This window comes from Westerdykella ornata, assembly GCF_010094085.1.
Source record: "Westerdykella ornata strain CBS 379.55 unplaced genomic scaffold EI97scaffold_2, whole genome shotgun sequence".
Taxonomy (NCBI): domain Eukaryota; kingdom Fungi; phylum Ascomycota; class Dothideomycetes; order Pleosporales; family Sporormiaceae; genus Westerdykella; species Westerdykella ornata.
Genome location: NW_022986852.1, coordinates 103,490 through 120,742, shown reverse-complemented (window position 1 = coordinate 120,742; position 17,253 = coordinate 103,490). Strand labels below are relative to the sequence as shown.

Below are 17,253 nucleotides of genomic sequence, written 5' to 3'. Positions count from 1 at the left end.
GAGCCGCGGAAAAAAAAAAAAAAAAATTCTAAAACCAGCCCTACGATGTTCTGGTGGATGGTAGGATAGCTCTTATCTGTCCCTTGAATGTTCGTACACTCCAATTCCGGGACAGATCCCACAACGAGGCTTTTTGCTGTATTGTGTCTTAGGCGTAGAAGCGTATCAGCACTCTGACGAAGAAAATAACGCCAAAACAGCATGCCAAAGTCCTGCTTACGGTGCCATACGAAGCTAGCAGGATTGAAGTGTTTCGTACGCAGAGGAATCACCCATTCCGACGCAAGCACACACCAACGGTCCCGAAACCCCGTTAACCTTAACCCGCCAAGAGCCACTAAAGAGCTTATTTTAACCCACTCTCTTTGACGGCCTGCGCGCCCTTCGACGACATTACATAGTAAAAGAAGTAGATAAATACTCCATACGGAAACGGAAACAGGTATAGTAACGAGGCCGCGAGGCCGCTGCCGCTTCCGCTTCTTTCGCCGACCCTACTGATCTCCCCAGCTACATGTATATATGCATACAAACTGAGTCGCAGAAGAATATGCATCCGCGCGCAATAGCCATCTGTAAACATAAACCAGTGCTTCGATCCCCTCCTCTATTGATGCAGCCGCCTTCCGAAGCAGAAATGTGAGCAGAGTATACACATATGTACAGGATATCAGAAACAACAAAGCAAGCATATCATACTAACCACCCTGGAATTTTGCCCTCCTCTGCCACCTTCAAACATTCTTCGAGAAAGCACTTCTTCCATCGCTCTTAAAACTCCCCACCTCCACCACCCAAAGCAGCAGCACCCCAAACGCCCACCAGCCCCCAAAAACCCACTCTCCACCCCCTCCAAAGCCCATGCACACCCTGCCCCCTCCGCACGCGCGTCCTCGATGAGTATCCCGCAGGCGTTCGTGACCCAGGCTGAGGCTGCTGCTGCTGAGCCGCCATCTTGGCTGCACCCGGGCCGACAATCTGCACGCCTTCTTCCCGGACGATAAACCACATCGTGCCAAAGATGCCGCGGTACGGTCCGGGCTCCACTATGGTCTTGAAAGTGCGCGATGCGGAATCCTCTTTCTCCATGTATCCTGATACTCTACTTGAGGATCGGCTGACCTCGGGGCCGGTGGGTAGGCTACGATAAGCCTCTGATAGGCGCCGGTTTTCTTGTTCTTGGAGAACAGCAACCTGGCCACGGCGGAGAACGGTTTCGACAGGAAGGCGGACGAAGAGCTCGAGGGTAGAGGAGATGAAGGTTGCAAAGGAATAGGCCGTGGGGGTGATCACGGGGTCGACAGAAAAGGTGGAGCGGAGGACGAGAGGACTCGAGGAGGAGATCAAGGTTGGGAGTGTAGCGTGGAGGAGGGTGACGGGCAGTATGTCGGTTGGAATGGAGAGGGAGGGCAAAAGGGATAGCGAGGGCCAAATTGTGCGAGGGGGAAGAGAAGTTGGAGTGACTATGAGCCTGGTACGAACGAGATCCAGCGGTGCCAGTGCCACGGCGGCAAGGGCAGAGGCGGCCACCGCGACTGAGAGAGAAAGGAGAGGGCTATGGCTGTCTATGATGTCCAGGCCTCCGATACCGCTAGCGGAGCCGCCCATAAAGCCTGGATCTGGAACGTTCAGAAGCGCGGATAAGAAACTACGGGTCCAGCTCTCTGTCGTCTTCAGCAGAAAGTTGTAGACGAATGTGACGTTGGTTCCTTTCCAGACACCCCAAGCCGACTCTTTCTGCCACAGCTGACCAATCACCTCCAGAAGAGCATCTGACTTTCGGAGATCGAGTTTGCGATGTGGAATAGGGGGTGGTTGGGTGGGTGTTGATGTGTTGGATCGGCTGGGTGCTCGACGCCGTGGCCGTCTTTCCGGGGAACGAGAATATGATCGCTCCGAGAGGGAGAATGGTTCGGGAACACGCGGTGCGGTGGTTGTGAAGTAGCCTGGCGAATCCTCGTCCGATTCTTCGTCAGATGGATACTATGAGAATCAACATGGCGCTTTTTGTTGATGGGAGTTGTGCACACCCACATCCTCGTACTTGCCACTAGCGAAGGAATTGGGCCTACTCCGGTACTCCTCCCCATTCAGCATCAGCCCCGGAGGTGCCTGCCCTGCCGCCTGGTGTATCTGCAAGATGGTCTTCGCAACCTCGAATGGTTGTGCTAGTAGCACGGAGGTGTAACTCCACAAAGCTCGATCCACGAATCGACGCGCATGCTCGGCCAGACTGGGCGAGCTGTCCGCAAAATACGAATCATAGTCGAGATCAGAAAGGATATCGCGTGCCTGGCTGCCAAAGCTGGGCTTGGGAGAGCGGTGGCCGTGTGAGAGGGCAGAGGTGGAATTTGGAGGCAGATCGGGCGGCGGCCCAATTGAGGGAGGAATATAATAAGGCCGCAGAGGATTCGGTGCGTCGCGGGAGGTCGCCATGACGGCAGGCGTGGAAGAATGAAACGGGTCTGGGAGGACGCTGTCCGCAAGATCGTCTCGCATGAGTGTAATCAATTGTTCTGTTGGTGACGACGATGATGATGAGGGAGTGCAGGGGTCGCGGCGCGGCACCAGCTTCCCGTTTCTTAAAAGTACAGTTCGCGCCCCGGCAAACTGTGGTAACTTTTCAGAGAGCTGGACCGTGTCACCTGCCTTTAGTGGGAAAGTACTTGTTGTTTCCAGCTTAGGGTCGGCTCGTTCAAGAAGGCGTAACAAAACGCTGCTGTTTTATACAGTAGATGTGCCCGAAACTCTGTAAACCCGCATCAATCGGAGTATTCTGCTGTGGTAGTACACACCAGGCGCCTCTCTTTTATTTTATTTTATTTTTGATATTCATTCATCTACACCTCCGCGCTTTGACCGGACCGACGCACCATGACCGGCGCCAATCCCTCACAGCGGCTTCTTGCCAGCGCAATCTCTCGAGCTTCCGCCGCTCCCTTAACTCCACCACATGCTCTTGTTTCACGGGTTCGACGATTTCACTGCGCCCGAGCAAACCAGGCGATACGTATAAGGAAGGGCCTTGCGGAGATGCCGTTCAGACTCTCTCGAACCTCGTCCATAACGACAGAAACTCCCTTCGGCCCATCAATTCTGCAGCGTAGCCGAAGAAGGTTCTCCTCCACTCCCATCTCTCGCCATGGGCACCTCGAACCACCCAAGCCGGGTGAGGAGTACGTTACACGGTCGAAATCTCGCACCTTCAATACTGACAGGATTGTAGGCTCACGGTGACCTTCATCGATAAAGAAGGCGAAAAACACGAATTCAAGGTCAAGGAGGGCGACAATCTCCTTGACATCGCACAAGCAAACGACCTGGAGATGGAGGGCGCATGTGGAGGCTCATGTTCCTGCTCTACCTGCCACGTAATCGTCGTTTCGGACCACTACGACCAGATGGAGCCGGCCGACGAGGAAGAGAACGATATGCTGGACCTAGCGTTTGGCCTAACGGAGACGAGTAGATTGGGCTGCCAAGTGAAGATGTCCAAGGACCTGGATGGGTTGGTGGTGCAGTTGCCGGCAATGACGAGAAATCTGTCACCAAATGACTTTAAGTAAGCATGTATTCCCGGGAGAGCGACGGATGGCGTTTGAGAGCATCATGGACCGCATCATGGGACGAAAGTGTTGTACATTATTATAAGATCAGCAGGGGCTGGCAATCACGTATTTTCAGTGCGCATAGAACGTAGTCAACCCGGACGGAGGAATCGTGGTATCATTAGATTTTCAGGAAGCGAGCCCAGCTCAGCTGTAATATCATGCCCCCACGCTACCCTCCTTTTTCTTTGCTCCCCCTGTGATCATATCCAGAAAGCCCTGCTTGCTCATCTCACTGACCTTCTCTTCCCTCTTTGCCAGGCCGACGACCCCGGCTGCTTTTGCTTCCTTCTCTGCCTGTTCGGCCTTGATCTGAGCAGCCCGCACCGCGTTAAACAGCTTGATAACACCCTTTTGCGCTGTCCGGCGCAACCGCTTCTCCTCCGCGACAATGTCTGCAGTGCTCACATCCGTCTTCTGCAATCCCAACACATCCTTCTCGCGACCCTTCTCTTGCGCCGCCTTCTTCTCAGCGAGCACCTGCCGATGCGCCTTGAGTGTCAATTTGTGATCCGTCAGCGCCTTATTCGCTTCTTGTGCTGATTTGGATCGTGAAAGGATTGGCTCCGAGCGTTTTTGTGAGGTCAACTTTGTGCCCAGGATCTTGGATATGGACGTCGCAAATGCGTCAGGGTCGTTTCGCTTCTTCACTCTGCGCGCATTGTTGGTGGATGTCTCTGAAATTTCTGAGCCGTCTGAGGCATCTGACGCATCACTATCGCCATCCTCGTACTCATCGACTTCGATATTGTCGTCCTCTTCGTCGTCCTGTTCGTCTGCGCTTGACGCAACATCATCCTCATTGGGGGAAGCTTCTTTCGGTACTTTCTTCGTGGTTGGAACAGTCGCCTTGAACTTGGGTAACGGTTTTTCACGTTTTGGTTGCTCCTCTTGCACCTCCTCGTCACTACTCTCTTGTTCTACGGGAGCATCTCTGGCGCCTCCCTCGTCTTCACTTGAGCTGTGATAGAAACGCTGTTTTTTGACCTTCTTTCTTAGCTTGGGCGCCTTCCCGCGCATACGATCCTCGGTCCGTCTTCGTTTCAGGGTCGTTGAAGGCATTGTGCATAAGAGTTCGCTGTGTCGGTGCTACAATTATCCTTACCAGAAAAAGTTCTGGGTCGGCATTGCAATTCGCCGACGCCAAGATTTCGGCCCCGCGCTAGCGCCTTCCCCACAAGAGTGCCACAACGATTCCAGCACGAGCATCATAGATCGACCCCGACAACATCTCGGAACTCCTTACTACTCTTTTTTCTTCACACATCGCCGCCACCATGGTTCTCCAGGATCTTGGGCGGCGCATCACCAGCGCCCTGTCGGATGTGACGCGGTCGCAAAACTTGGACGAGAAGGTACGTACAACCCGTCATCTAGAAGGCAGGAGTCGACTAACGTTCATAGGCTTTCGACGCCATGCTCAAGGAAATCTCGAATGCCCTCGTCGAAGCTGATGTCAATGTCAAACTTGTTATGAACCTGCGGAATTCGATAAAACGAGCCGTCGACTTCAAGCACCTCGCCCCGAATGTGAACAAGAAGAAAGTGATCCAGAAGGCCGTCTTCGATGAATTGGTGAAGCTCGTTGACCCGCACGCCGAGCCATTCAAACCGCGGAAGAACAAGTCTAATGTCATCATGTTTGTGGGTCTACAAGGTTCTGGTAAAACGACATCATGTACAAAGCTCGCTCGCTGGTATGCTGCTCGCGGATTCAAGGCTTGCTTGGTTTGCGCGGATACGTTCCGTGCTGGAGCATTCGACCAGCTCAAGCAGAATGCGACAAAGGCGAAGATCCCCTACTATGGTAGTCACATACAAACCGACCCGGTCATCGTGGCGAGTGAAGGTGTAGAGAAGTTCAAAAAGGAGAGGTTTGAAATCATCATAGTGGATACCTCCGGAAGACACAGGCAAGAGAAGGATCTCTTCGACGAGATGGTGCAAATTCAAAATGCCGTCAAACCAGATCAAACGATCATGGTTCTAGACGCAACGATTGGCCAGGCAGCAGAAGCGCAATCGCGCGCCTTCAAAGAAGCCGCAGATTTCGGAGCAATCATAATTACTAAGACGGACGGCGCTGCTGCAGGCGGCGGTGCCATTTCCGCCGTTGCCGCAACCCACACTCCCATCGTCTTCATCGGAACCGGCGAGCACATGCTCGATCTCGAGCGCTTCAGCCCACAACCCTTCGTCTCTAAACTCCTTGGCATGGGAGACTTCCAAGGCCTGGTTGAGCATGTCCAGTCGCTCAAGGTCGACCACAAGGAAACAATGAAGCACATCGCCCAAGGCGTTTTCACCATCAAAGATCTCCGGGATCAGCTCTCCAACATCATGAAGATGGGCCCCTTATCGAAAATGGCCGGTATGATCCCAGGACTCAGCAACATGATGAGCGGCATGGACGACGAAGAGGGCAGCCAGAAACTGAAACGTATGATCTACATCTGCGACAGCATGACCGAGAAGGAACTCGAGTCCGATGGCAAGATGTTCGTTGACCAACCTACGCGCATGACACGTGTGGCTCGTGGCTCGGGCACATCGGTTCGCGAAGTGGAGGAGCTGCTCACGCAACACAGGATGATGGCTGGTATGGCGAAGAAGATGAAGGGTGGCATGGCGAACATGCAGAAGGCACAGGGGGCGATGGGCGGAGGAAATAAACAGCAGCAGCTTGCGGCGATGCAGAAACGGATGCAGAGTATGGGCGGCGCAAATGCGCTTGGAGGAGGCATGCCGGATCTTGGTGCGATGATGAAGATGCTGGGTGGTGGCAGGGGTGGCGGTGGGATGCCAGACCTCTCTGCTCTTGGAGGTATGGGCGGAATGGATATGGCGAGTATGATGAAGATGATGGGCGGAGGTATGCCAGGCCAGGGAGGCGGTAGGCGGAGGTAGGACTACTAAGAATTCTTTCGTCAGAGATTGGGAGTGTCTGTATCATCGGGAGATGGATATCTCGGGTTTGCATCGCAAGGGCGTTTTGGGTTGATATATCCAATGTCCATACCAAAAGGGGCTTAGAGTGCAAACGGGCCCATTGGAATGGAGGAAGCATCAAAGTTTCCGGTTGCTAGGTATTGCAAAAGCAGATATAATGTACAGTACGCTGGCTCCAGCCGCATACCAACACCAACATCGACGCCCAGATGATGTGGGCAGGACGTCTCGCCATCTCAATCCGTAATCGCAGTCCTCGAACACCTCGTGCTTCCTGGCAAATATGTAGGCATCTACATGTGCAATGGAAGTCCATTCCTCCAGCACCTCGAACGCTGGGCCATGCCATGCTCACTCTTAGCGCGCCGCGACCGCACAGTCTCCTCCAACTCCCACGAGTATTCATGAATGATTTCCGAATTTCGCCCTGTTGTGGAAAAGGTCGCCATCCAGTGACTTCTCCGGAATCGCGCCCGCCGAAACCAAGAATTTGATCACATCCCGGACTTCCTCGGCATTGAGGCTATTGACGTGTTGCTGGAACTCAACCGTCTTCAGCCACTCGCGTGCATCCGCTTCCGAGTAGTCCATCTTTGTGCTGATGTACTCCACTGCTTCTTCCTGATTCTTTTGGAAGTACTTGATGCCTTCGTCGACCTTCTGCAATGTATCCAGCACGGTCTCATGCCCCGTACTGCCCACCGGTTGTGCTAACTGGCTCGAAGCAACAATCATCCAGCTCGGCCACGGCGTATACACATCCCCGATGTGCTTCAACTCGCCATTATCGTAATACCGCTTCGTCGTGAAGTACTCCCACATGAAGAAATCCGCCGTCTTGTCATTCACCCCTTCCCTCAACCTCCCAAATGTATTCAACTCTTCCACCTGAAATGGCGAATGTTCCCCCGCCATAGGCTTTACCCAGCCTTGCTGCATGGCAAGCATATAACTCATGACATAGCTCCCGCTTCCCATCCTCGACACCCCCACGACCCCACCCTTCAAATCCGCAATACCCTTGATGTCGTCCCTGCCCGCTCCAGTCGATATCGCCCACCGCAGCGGACTCCGCACATACGTTCCCACAAGCTTGAACCCGGGGTTCTTCCGCGCGACCTCCGCCTTGCAGATTGCGGAGATCCAGCCTTCGGTCAGACCTACGGCCATGTCGAGCTCCCCTGCTTGGAGAGAGGTGACCATGTGTCCGGTGCCGGAGGGGAAGGGGATGAGGGAGCAGTCGAGGTTGAAGTGTTTTTTGGCGAAGACGAGCGGGGCCGAGAAGTGCTCTACAGCTACGTTAGCTTTGGGTCCAGTGAACCAGCTGCAGTGAGAAGGTGGAGAGGCAGACCAGGCACGAAGCCTATCCGCAGCGGCTTTTCTATCTTGGAAGACATGGAGCGTATGTGTTGCGACTGAAATACGCGGAATGCTGGCGCGCCCAATGCGGACGGCCGTGGCACGAGCGTGCGGAGCATAATGGTTGGGATGGGAGTAGCTATCAGTACTTCTGTACAGCCCTCCAATGGGTGGGGTATGACGAAGTGTGGTTGACCTAGCCGCGCGCTAAGCGCGTTTATTTACCCCAACATCAACATCGGACGACATCGGCTCCGCAGACCACCACTCACCCATGCAGCGTTCCGTCCAGCGTTTTCTCTTCAGTAGTCATTCTTTTTATTCTGTGATACCTTTTGCATTTTCTTTCGCTGAAGATGGTCCTGCTCAGAGCCCGCACAGTCGCTATCGTAGGCGCCGGCCCCTCTGGACTTGTCGCTGCAAAATACTTTCGTGCAGAAAAGGCGTTCGATAAGATTGTTATCTTTGAGCAGAGGGGTCGTATAGGCGGTATTTGGAATTATACCCCGGATCAACGGGATGAAGATCTCTTTACTGTTCCCCAGACGGATCCGGCTGGCAGAAATCAGGAACCGACTTGGCGGGAGGTAGATTCTCAAGATGGCGAAGAGCAGGAGCAAAATGGCGTGAAGAAGGAGGCTTCGTTTTTGTCGCCGCTGTATGAGAGGCTGGAAACGAATATTCCGCGAGGTTTGATGGGATTCCAGGATCTCGATTGGCCGCAGGATAGTCAGCTGTTTCCCAAGCATGAGACGGTTCTAGAGTACATTGAGGAGTATGGGAGAGATGTAAAGCATATGGTGTTGTTCGAAACCCAAGTCGTGGATGTAAGAGCCGCGGATCAAGAGTACGGCGGACGCTGGCGCGTGAAGAGCCGAAACCTCCGATCAGGGAACGAGGACGAAGAAATATATGACGCCGTCATCGTCGCAAACGGCCATTTCGTCGTACCCCATGTTCCGGACATACCGGGAATCAAGGAATGGAACGCAAATTATCCCGGCGCTATCAGCCATTCCAAGTATTTTAGGAAACCAGAGGACTTTGCAGGGAAGAAGGTTGTCGTCGTAGGCAACTCTGCATCTGGCATTGACATTAGCAACCAAGTAGCAGCAGTTTGCCAGAAACCCCTCCTCTGGTCGAGCAGGTCCGTCTCCTTTTTCAACCCCAGCAAAGTTATCGACCCTCGCAAACGCGAGCATCGACCCATTGCTCGCTTCCTACCGGAGAGCAGAGGCGTGGAGTTTGAAGACGGTGCGATAGAGCACGATGTCGATGCTGTGCTTTTTGCAACTGGCTATTATTACTCTCTCCCTTTTCTGAAACATGTGGAGCCTGCCCTCATCACCGACGGATCCCACGTTCACCATACCTACCAGCATCTCTTCTACGCGCCTCGCCCCACCATATCCTTCCTCGTCCTCAACCAGCGCGTCATCCCCTTCCCAATGGCCGAAGTCCAATCCGCGGTCCTCGCCCGCGCCTACTCTGGTCGTCTTCCCCTTCCACCTCTCGCTGAAATGCAGCAATGGGAAGAAAACGCCATTGCCGAAAACGGCAACGGCAAGAACTTCCACCTTCTGCCTTTCCCAAGAGATGGACAGTATCTCAACAAAATGTCGGACTGGGCGATGATGGTGCCACCAAGAGAAGGCTTGGAGAACGATGGGAAGGGGAGGATTCCGCCCAGGTGGGGCAAGTGGGAGTTCTGGTGTAGGGACAATTTCGCTGCTATTCGAGGGGCGTTTGGGGCCAGAGGGGAGGAAAGACACAAGGTGAGAAGTATTGAGGAGCTGGGGTTTGTTCAGGGGAAGGAGAGGGAACATCAAGGAGAGGAAAATCGGATTATCTGAACGCAGACCGCGGCGGGATTGCTCTCTTTCCAAGAGGATTCGCTAAAACTCCGTCGTCCCCGCTCTATCAGCCAACATAGTCTCGATGCACTATCCGCTATACGGTACTCTCGTGCCCATTGAGCCCACCTCGAGCCCGATACCTCCAGCAACCGAGAATCTCACTGACCAACTTCTGTCTTTGAAGCGCCACATACATTCTGCAGGTTTCAGCAAGTCGTTTGTCTTCAGCATCCATAGCACTTCTGACGAACCTTGACGGCCATATACTGCACCCCAGCTTTGGCGTCATTTTTCCACATCTTGCTGAGCATAGACGGTTTTATAGACAGCAGTCCAGCATATATTGGCCGAATACAATGTTATTAGGTGTGTTAGCTGCATTGATGCGGTGGATCGGAGCCATCACATGCTATGGAACTGCTCTCAACTCCTGGACGCGAAAGGCGCATCCATTAAACAGATCCATGGATATGGTCAATGAATCTGCGCCATCCGGTCCTAGTACAGGGTTACAAGCGGCTTATATATAACGGTATGGCTCGCAGCCCGGCATACTCACGACAACGCGCGGCCTGACGTATTGGCCGGAGACTACATTCTCGCCGTTCTTAAGAGTAGGGCGGACTTCGTCACTGTCCCCCTATCTCCGGGCTGAGAATGTGTACAAGGTCTAGTATTCCGAGATTGCCAAGAATCAATTTAACCAAAACATGGTATTCGGCGTTACTTGCATAGAGCCACGTTGAGGCCAAAGGCTTCTTACAACTGAACTCCATCTTGCCCTCTTGCCCTCTTGCCCACCCTTATTCCATCTCACTAACATTGCATATCGAGATCCCCCAACACGCAGGACAACCTCTCGGAATCTCCAACACCAATAAAGATGAGGTCAGGACCCGAGGTCGAGGGAATGCAACCAGAAGGAGGTTTGGTACTCCGTTTCATTATCGTGGGCGGTGGATTAGCGGGATTGGCAACCGCCATAGCACTTGCCCAGCAGAATCATCTCGTTTCGATTCTGGAAGCGCAGGAGTCCTTCAGTCAAGTCGACGACTTCCACCCATCTTGCCTCCAGATGGCTGACTATATCAGATTGGTGCTGGCATCCAGCTTCCACCAAACTGCTGCAAGATATTGAAACATCTCGGTATCTTAGAATCCGTACGCCAGCTATCCACGATTCCCCAAGAGATCGATTTCTTGTCTTACCGGAATGGCGAACTCCTCTGCCGAACGGCTCTAGCTCCGGATACGGAAACTGACTATGGCGCGCCGCATCTTGTTGTCCATCGTGGGCGACTTCTCGGGGTTCTTTTGCAGAAGGCAGAAGAACTGGGTGTAAATCTCCACACCAACTGCGCCGTAACGCGTATTGACTTCGATTCGCCCGCCGTATTCACAAACGACGGCCGTAAATTTACCGCTGATGTCGTGATTGGTGCAGACGGAAGCCGGAGCTCCTGTCTTGCAGCCTTGGACGGCACGAGTATTTCCCAGCGTCGTCCCAGAAAGATGGTCTACCGCCTGACACTACCGTCACACGTTCTCAAAATGCATGAAGACACTGTGCATCTCGTGTCGCCTGCGAAAATAACATACTGGATGGGTCCCGCTGCCCATGTTGTGTGCTACGATCTCACGCACGACGGCGTCTGCAACATGGTTCTTATCAAGAACATGCCTGAACCGACTTCAGCGCAGCGTGGTCCTGGATTCGATGCGATCACAGAGTTGGAGGAGACGTTTCGTGATTGGGATCCTGTTCTCTCACATGTAATTAAACTTGCGGATACAGTTAGGTTCTGGCCTCTCCAACAAGCCCGTATAGCGGAGAAATGGACACACGAGGGCGGAAAGTTTGTTCTTATTGGCGATGCGAGCCATACCATGGCAACATACCTGTAGGTCCTGCCCCGACACCACTTCCTTGTGTATCTGACATGTTGACGATATCGAACAGTGCTCAAAGTGCCGCTCAAGCCTTTGAGGATGCAGCGCTTCTGGGAGAGCTCTTTGCAAGGATCCAAAGTATTCACCAGGTAGGCGATGCACTGCGGATCTTCGAATTGGTCCGCAAGGAGCGAGTAGCAAGTATCGCTCGCGTGTCGGAGATCATTGGGGAGATTGGGGAACTCGAGGACGGCGCTCTGCAACAGGAGCGGGATCGGCAATTGAAGGAAATGACGCCATCTGCTGGCTATGCTAATCCTTATTCTGATCCGTCTGTCCGAAAGATCCTGTACGAGTACGATCTTATTGCCGATGTTGACTTGGCTTGGAAGCGCTATGAAAGGGGAGGGTAAATTGGCACCGTCAGTTCTGGTTTGTCCGATGTGGAGTTCCGGAAAGAAGAAGTGTAGGGTCTTGAAATGGTCAATGGGCATTCCCTTTCCAGAAGAAGAAAGGAAGTTGATTGCAAGAGGGATTCCCGGAACGGCGCGGGACGCACGCTCATTGATGAGATACATGCGGTTGTGGTCCAGTTAGAGGCTCGTTTCTACACGCTCGGATGAAGACGTGTCTGCCTTACGTTCTCCGCTAATATCGCTGCTCCCACGTGGCTTAGAATGACTTTGTCCCTAATTGCTCTGTCTCCAGCTATCTTCACTTGGGCTGGCATCCACATTTTTCTGGTTCAGGTAGCTGAGCCCGTAGCCGGTGTCCCGCTGCCTCTTTACCATCTCCTGGTCGGTACAGCGGCCTAAGCATAGGCATTGATCCGCAAACTATAAACAGTACAATCTCAACACTGGGAAATATCAGCAGAGACTCCGTGTGAGCGTAGTGGATTGATCGATATCATCACGACTAGAAGCTCGTAGGTTTTTTAAGTCAAGTCCGAGCAGGACACGAGCGCAACAAATTTGCTTGTCATTAAAACTTGAACCCATGCCCGCCTGAATCTAAAAATACCGAGTTTTTCCCCAGCGCTGCATACCAATACATCAAAATTCGAACGACCGCTGGGTTCTCTGTTATCCCGCCTCCTCTCGAAGGAGTTCGTGAAGAACCGCTTCCCCCCCGCTCGTTCAGGTAAGGGTACTTGCTAAGGGCGTAGAAGTCCAACCAGAACTCGCGACCCGATTCATATGAAGGCATGTACTTCGTTAATAATGTTTTCCACTCATAATCCTCTTGGTCCAAGCCAATTCTCGCACAAGTGTACTGCCACCAAACAGGGAAATATCCACTGGCCTCCCAGTCGAGAATACCTGTAACGTTTCCGTTCATGACCATGATGTTCACGTTGGCCAAGTTCCCGTGAGTGAAAGTATATGGAGCCGCAGGAGGCAAGCGTTTTCGTAGCTGTTGACGAGCTTTCTCGGGTACATTTTTCAATGCAATCTCCATTTCCGCCCAAAGTTCGTCACCCGACCGGAGGGGACCATGAGGAATACCGTAGCCGTCTGGAAACAGGAATGCCGAATAAAGGGGTTGTCCATCGACGCTCTGCAGGCGAGAGGATTGGAGTTGTCCAAGCTGGAACAGATACCCCGCTGTTTGCTTTGCAATATTCTCTCTTTCAACTGCTGACATTGTTGCCCAAACCGCGCTAAGGGGGTCGCCAGGAATGCGTCTCATGATCGAGAAGTTTTGGCCGTTCGGTTCATCCCAATCCTCGACAACGGCAGGGACTGGAATCGTAGTATGTTCTTTTAGGAATCGTAGGTTTTTGGCTTCAAAGTTATGTGGTTGGTTGGATCGTTCTTTCAGGATGAACTTTGAGCCGAGCGACCACACACCGCGGTCGGCCAGTCCGTAGAAAAGCTTAACGTGACTGTCGTAGCGGCAAGCATTCTGAAGCTCAGAGGTCCAGCCGCATGCTGCACAAGGTATTTCTGCTGACATATTTGGTGGGGTTAAGGGCAGGAGGGAACATGGAAGTGGAGGATGGCAGATAGAAGGACGAAGAACTAGGGAAGGCCCAGGTCATGGCGCAACAGTGGATCAGTGCGAGGTTGACATATGCGGCCCTTTTGCAATGCTGGCAGCTTCCTCCGGCGTTGGTCAAGCCGCCAGAGCAGGAGCCAACCGGAATGCAGGCAAGGCCCACCCGATGATGCCACAACAGAATGTAGGCTGTGTGGAGTGTAGATAAAGTCTCGTTACAGACGCTTGAGAATTACTGACCTGATTTCGTAGGACATACCTAAGGTTGTTTCCAGTATCAATGCAGAGTGTTAGGGCCATCTTCGCTTCGAGGGTACATGGGTAATGCCATATGACGATGACAACTATATACGGAGTATGAGTGTGCTGGCTGCGGACAAAAAGTCTATAACAGTATGTAGTAAAGAATTACCAAGCTGTATTTATGGAACATGTATGGGACTGTTTTCATAATCGCTGCAAATTGATGGGCCTCTTCCTTGCTTCGAGGATAGCGAGTTTCTTCTCGCCACGACAAAATCATAAGGGTATGCAGGAGAAAATGCACTTAGCTTCTTGAAGCATTGAAAATGAGCTTAGCACGCCGAGATTCATTTTATTCTACCGCCAGCGAAGATGTGCGGGCAGTGTAGCGCTATATGGACCCGATGGAGAAGAATCCTTGTGAATCCAGGGAAGTAATACATGCTGGCCAAATGTGCAGATGATGATTGACATTGCAATACCACTTATCGATAGTTCCGCTTCTTTCTCTAACGCCAAAGACGTTCTTGCAGGTAATGATCCCTCCAAATTCCTTACCAGAAAAACGAATACAAACGCATGTATAGATACACCACGGACTCATACTTGAACTTGATCCGAGTATCCTGGACTCGGTGAGCCGACTCTCAGTACCGCCACAATGGAGACTGATTAGCCATACCGCTCGTTCCTTCCAGTCCAGCATCAGTTAACCACACACGGTAACGACCCATCCCAACACTGCTCTTTACACTGTAGCCGCTATCAGTACACTTCTAACGGCCTTGAAGATGATCAAGAGTCACCATCTCAGCCTTCTGCTTCCAGCTCTCCCAAGAGAAGTCCTCATCAGGTTGGAACAGCACGGTCGCCTGCGTTCCGTTGAGAGGCCACTTTGCAAGTGAGACAGTGACCTTGTAACCGGACTTCTTGAACTTCGCAGCAAGCGCGTGGTAGCTAAGGACGATGTCTCTGAAGGTATCCATTCCACCATGGAGGAGCCAGCTGTGAGGAGTAGGCACCCAAGCCGTAAGAACCAAAGTTATCTTGGCTCCGGTTTTGAGCGACAGCAAGCTTTTGAGCGGCGCCGTGTTGACCTTGGACGCCCGTTGGAGAGTACCTGGAGTGAAAACATAAGTCACCTCGGAGATAAAGGTTAACGGTTGCAGGCCCGGAACCCTGGGATCGTTGGCAAGCGGCTCATGGATTCCATCGTAGCGTGGAGCTGAACCAGGAAGCAGGGGCAGGATTGTGACCGGAGAGGTACTGTAGTAGTTGGCGACGAGTTCCCTCTGTGTTGCGACTCCAACAAAGCTAGCATCCCAGTAGTGGGCTCGTTCCTGAGGCGGCTTTCCATTGCGAATGACAATGTTGTCTCGTGTCGAGATATGACGGTAGATCATATCACGCAGCTCACGGGGCAGCCGCTTCTGGAGCATGTTGCATAGCCGTTTGCATGAGGCCTGGGCGTAGAGGTTGAAACATCCTTCGACTTCACGATTGGCATCCTTGAGAGGTTCTTCGGACTTGTGGAACGGATGTTTAGGGCCGGGTACGGTTCCATTGCGGGAAAGTTCCAACTGCAGGAACAGTAAGCGGCGATACTGCCGTATGGACCTGGGATGAATTAGCATCTGAGGGAACCCAATTTCTGGCAACTCGACGTACTCGTGCAACTTCGATAGGAGCTCCTGCTCCGAGGGATCTGGACCCGAGTCCATGTTAGGTGACGAAGATGGACCTCGGATGTTGAGCGGAGTTGGGTATGGTCCGTGATATTGGTTGGTACCCAGAGGGCGAGGGTGGTTGTAGAGAGAAATACAACCATGAGTTAAATATGACGGCGGAACAAATGGGTAGTGCACAATTTGCTCGCACATAGTATGAACTGGCTCGTGCGTCGGTGAAAGTGAATGAACGTCGGCCCACCGCAACCATTCCGAGTTCTTCCGTGTGGCCTTTTCACTGACGTCCGATACGTATGTTGATGCTCAAGTTTTCACATACCCTATGATTCTCCAGTCATTCAGTGCGTCGTCTCTTTATCCTGCCCGCTCGGCCGGAGAACAAGTCGGCCTTGTCATTGACAACAATGGGTTCCAGAGGCAGTGAACATAATAGGAGGGTCTGAAAGTCCCTCATGCAATACTATCTCTTCGTTTCTTTGTGTTCGCCTCCTCCAGCGAGGCACGGACTTCGAGATTCGACAGCCGTGAAGCTTGGCAAATTATGCATCATAAGTTAGCTTTCCCCGACTGATTTCAACCCACCATTAATCTTCCAAGTTCACCGTAACGCTCTTTAGTGTTGACGCAGAGCAGAAGGGTGACACTGTGAGGGCTAACGGCTCAGTCAAAATCGGCCTTCTTGAGATCCCTTCCCCGCGAAATATGAATGTTGTTGTCGTCTAATCGCATTCCGATGTCGACGGCTGCGGAAGAGCGGTTACAGTTGGTCCTACATTAATGATGTTTGGTAGCAATTGCAACGGCCGTCGGAGGTTTACCGGTTCGTACTCGTCCGCTGGAATGGGCGATTTCGATTCACCCAGTCCCTATCTCTAGGACGAAGCCTGTGAGTGTGCGCCGTGAGCGTTTTCAAACGCGAGTTGGAACGGCAGCCACAAGCGGTTCCGGTAGACGGTATGGTTGCGTTCTCACTTCGATCCGCGGCGACCTCTCCACCAGCCAGATTCGTAACAAAGACTAATGGCGAAAATATCTGGACGACTCCTAAGCGTACTGTGTAGTCCCCGATTGAGGTTGAGCTTCGACCATCCGAGTGGGTCTATCGCTTCGTAATACCTAGTTTCGGGCCAAGAGTGCTATCCTTATAAGGCGCGGCATAGGAATTTTTGTGTCTCACCGAGGCATAGGCCGATGGTTTGCAACTTAACGAGAATTCCAGCACTGTTATCAATATGTATCATCACTTTAAAAGTATAAGCGTTCCGGCCTGGAGTTTCGTCTGAAACTCTACAGACATTAACCGCCACTGTGCCCCGGCTGCCTCTTGGAAGCAGCATGAAAGAAAATCGATTCGGACGAATTGCAGTACAATGGCGCGGATTCTCGCCACATAGTGTACGCCCCAGTTGGTGGACGGGAGAACGCGAGATATGATTGGCAGATTGATGCATAGGTAGACGTATTTTAATGAGATGATGATAGAAATGCTTTCATTTGACTCACCCACGACTATAACCAGCGTAAGTCTAGAGTTAGAAGGCGGACTACCTGTGATATAATCAGGTCGAGGTTCGCAGAAGTATATGAGTGGGAGGTGAAGTGAAATGGCTTGGCGCGAATTTGACGCTAATCCCGAAATGAAAATACGCGCCAAGAAGA

The 17,253-nt window shown here is 52.4% G+C and overlaps 9 protein-coding genes across 9 annotated transcripts; 4 read left to right on the top strand and 5 right to left on the bottom strand.

Moving 5' to 3' along the window:
* Nucleotides 1-771: 771 nt before the first annotated feature.
* Nucleotides 772-2,436, bottom strand: EI97DRAFT_369129 (uncharacterized protein; the record flags this gene model as incomplete). Its single annotated transcript, XM_033795170.1, has 2 exons — nucleotides 772-1,983; nucleotides 2,035-2,436. The coding sequence occupies 2 exons, from the start codon at nucleotides 2,434-2,436 to the stop codon at nucleotides 772-774; spliced, it is 1,614 nt and encodes a 537-aa protein (XP_033657420.1).
* Nucleotides 2,437-3,033: 597 nt separating this feature from the next.
* EI97DRAFT_447563 (ferredoxin) lies at nucleotides 3,034-3,566 on the top strand (the record flags this gene model as incomplete). The annotated part of the gene is made up of 2 exons (XM_033800100.1): nucleotides 3,034-3,176; nucleotides 3,227-3,566. 2 exons carry the CDS (start codon nucleotides 3,034-3,036, stop codon nucleotides 3,564-3,566), a joined length of 483 nt encoding a protein of 160 aa, XP_033657419.1.
* Nucleotides 3,567-3,703: 137 nt separating this feature from the next.
* EI97DRAFT_429656 (Rrp15p-domain-containing protein) lies at nucleotides 3,704-4,695 on the bottom strand. The gene has a single exon (XM_033797490.1). It carries the CDS (start codon nucleotides 4,668-4,670, stop codon nucleotides 3,768-3,770), a length of 903 nt encoding a protein of 300 aa, XP_033657418.1. The 5' UTR covers nucleotides 4,671-4,695; the 3' UTR covers nucleotides 3,704-3,767.
* A 190-nt stretch (nucleotides 4,696-4,885) lies between these two features.
* On the top strand, nucleotides 4,886-6,479 carry EI97DRAFT_354352 (signal recognition particle protein; the record flags this gene model as incomplete). Its single annotated transcript, XM_033794884.1, has 2 exons — nucleotides 4,886-4,963; nucleotides 5,013-6,479. Coding segments are annotated over 2 exons (1,545 nt in total), but the record flags the coding sequence as incomplete, so codon positions are not given.
* A 480-nt stretch (nucleotides 6,480-6,959) lies between these two features.
* On the bottom strand, nucleotides 6,960-7,954 carry EI97DRAFT_368749 (periplasmic binding protein-like II; the record flags this gene model as incomplete). The annotated part of the gene is made up of 2 exons (XM_033795151.1): nucleotides 6,960-7,846; nucleotides 7,909-7,954. The coding sequence occupies 2 exons, from the start codon at nucleotides 7,952-7,954 to the stop codon at nucleotides 6,960-6,962; spliced, it is 933 nt and encodes a 310-aa protein (XP_033657416.1).
* A 318-nt stretch (nucleotides 7,955-8,272) lies between these two features.
* On the top strand, nucleotides 8,273-9,769 carry EI97DRAFT_447560 (FAD/NAD(P)-binding domain-containing protein; the record flags this gene model as incomplete). Its single annotated transcript, XM_033800099.1, has 2 exons — nucleotides 8,273-8,983; nucleotides 9,041-9,769. The coding sequence occupies 2 exons, from the start codon at nucleotides 8,273-8,275 to the stop codon at nucleotides 9,767-9,769; spliced, it is 1,440 nt and encodes a 479-aa protein (XP_033657415.1).
* Nucleotides 9,770-10,682: 913 nt separating this feature from the next.
* Nucleotides 10,683-12,371, top strand: EI97DRAFT_491478 (FAD/NAD(P)-binding domain-containing protein; the record flags this gene model as incomplete). Its single annotated transcript, XM_033802270.1, has 3 exons — nucleotides 10,683-10,817; nucleotides 10,865-11,673; nucleotides 11,733-12,371. 3 exons carry the CDS (start codon nucleotides 10,683-10,685, stop codon nucleotides 12,073-12,075), a joined length of 1,287 nt encoding a protein of 428 aa, XP_033657414.1. The 3' UTR covers nucleotides 12,076-12,371.
* A 275-nt stretch (nucleotides 12,372-12,646) lies between these two features.
* Nucleotides 12,647-13,936, bottom strand: EI97DRAFT_477361 (kinase-like protein; the record flags this gene model as incomplete). Its single annotated transcript, XM_033801956.1, has 2 exons — nucleotides 12,784-13,936; nucleotides 12,647-12,702 (listed from the first exon to the last, which is right to left on the bottom strand). The coding sequence occupies exons 1-2, from the start codon at nucleotides 13,619-13,621 to the stop codon at nucleotides 12,647-12,649; spliced, it is 894 nt and encodes a 297-aa protein (XP_033657413.1). The 5' UTR covers nucleotides 13,622-13,936.
* A 746-nt stretch (nucleotides 13,937-14,682) lies between these two features.
* Nucleotides 14,683-15,627, bottom strand: EI97DRAFT_438977 (uncharacterized protein; the record flags this gene model as incomplete). Its single annotated transcript, XM_033799533.1, has 2 exons — nucleotides 14,683-15,523; nucleotides 15,575-15,627. The coding sequence occupies 2 exons, from the start codon at nucleotides 15,625-15,627 to the stop codon at nucleotides 14,683-14,685; spliced, it is 894 nt and encodes a 297-aa protein (XP_033657412.1).
* Nucleotides 15,628-17,253: the final 1,626 nt, after the last annotated feature.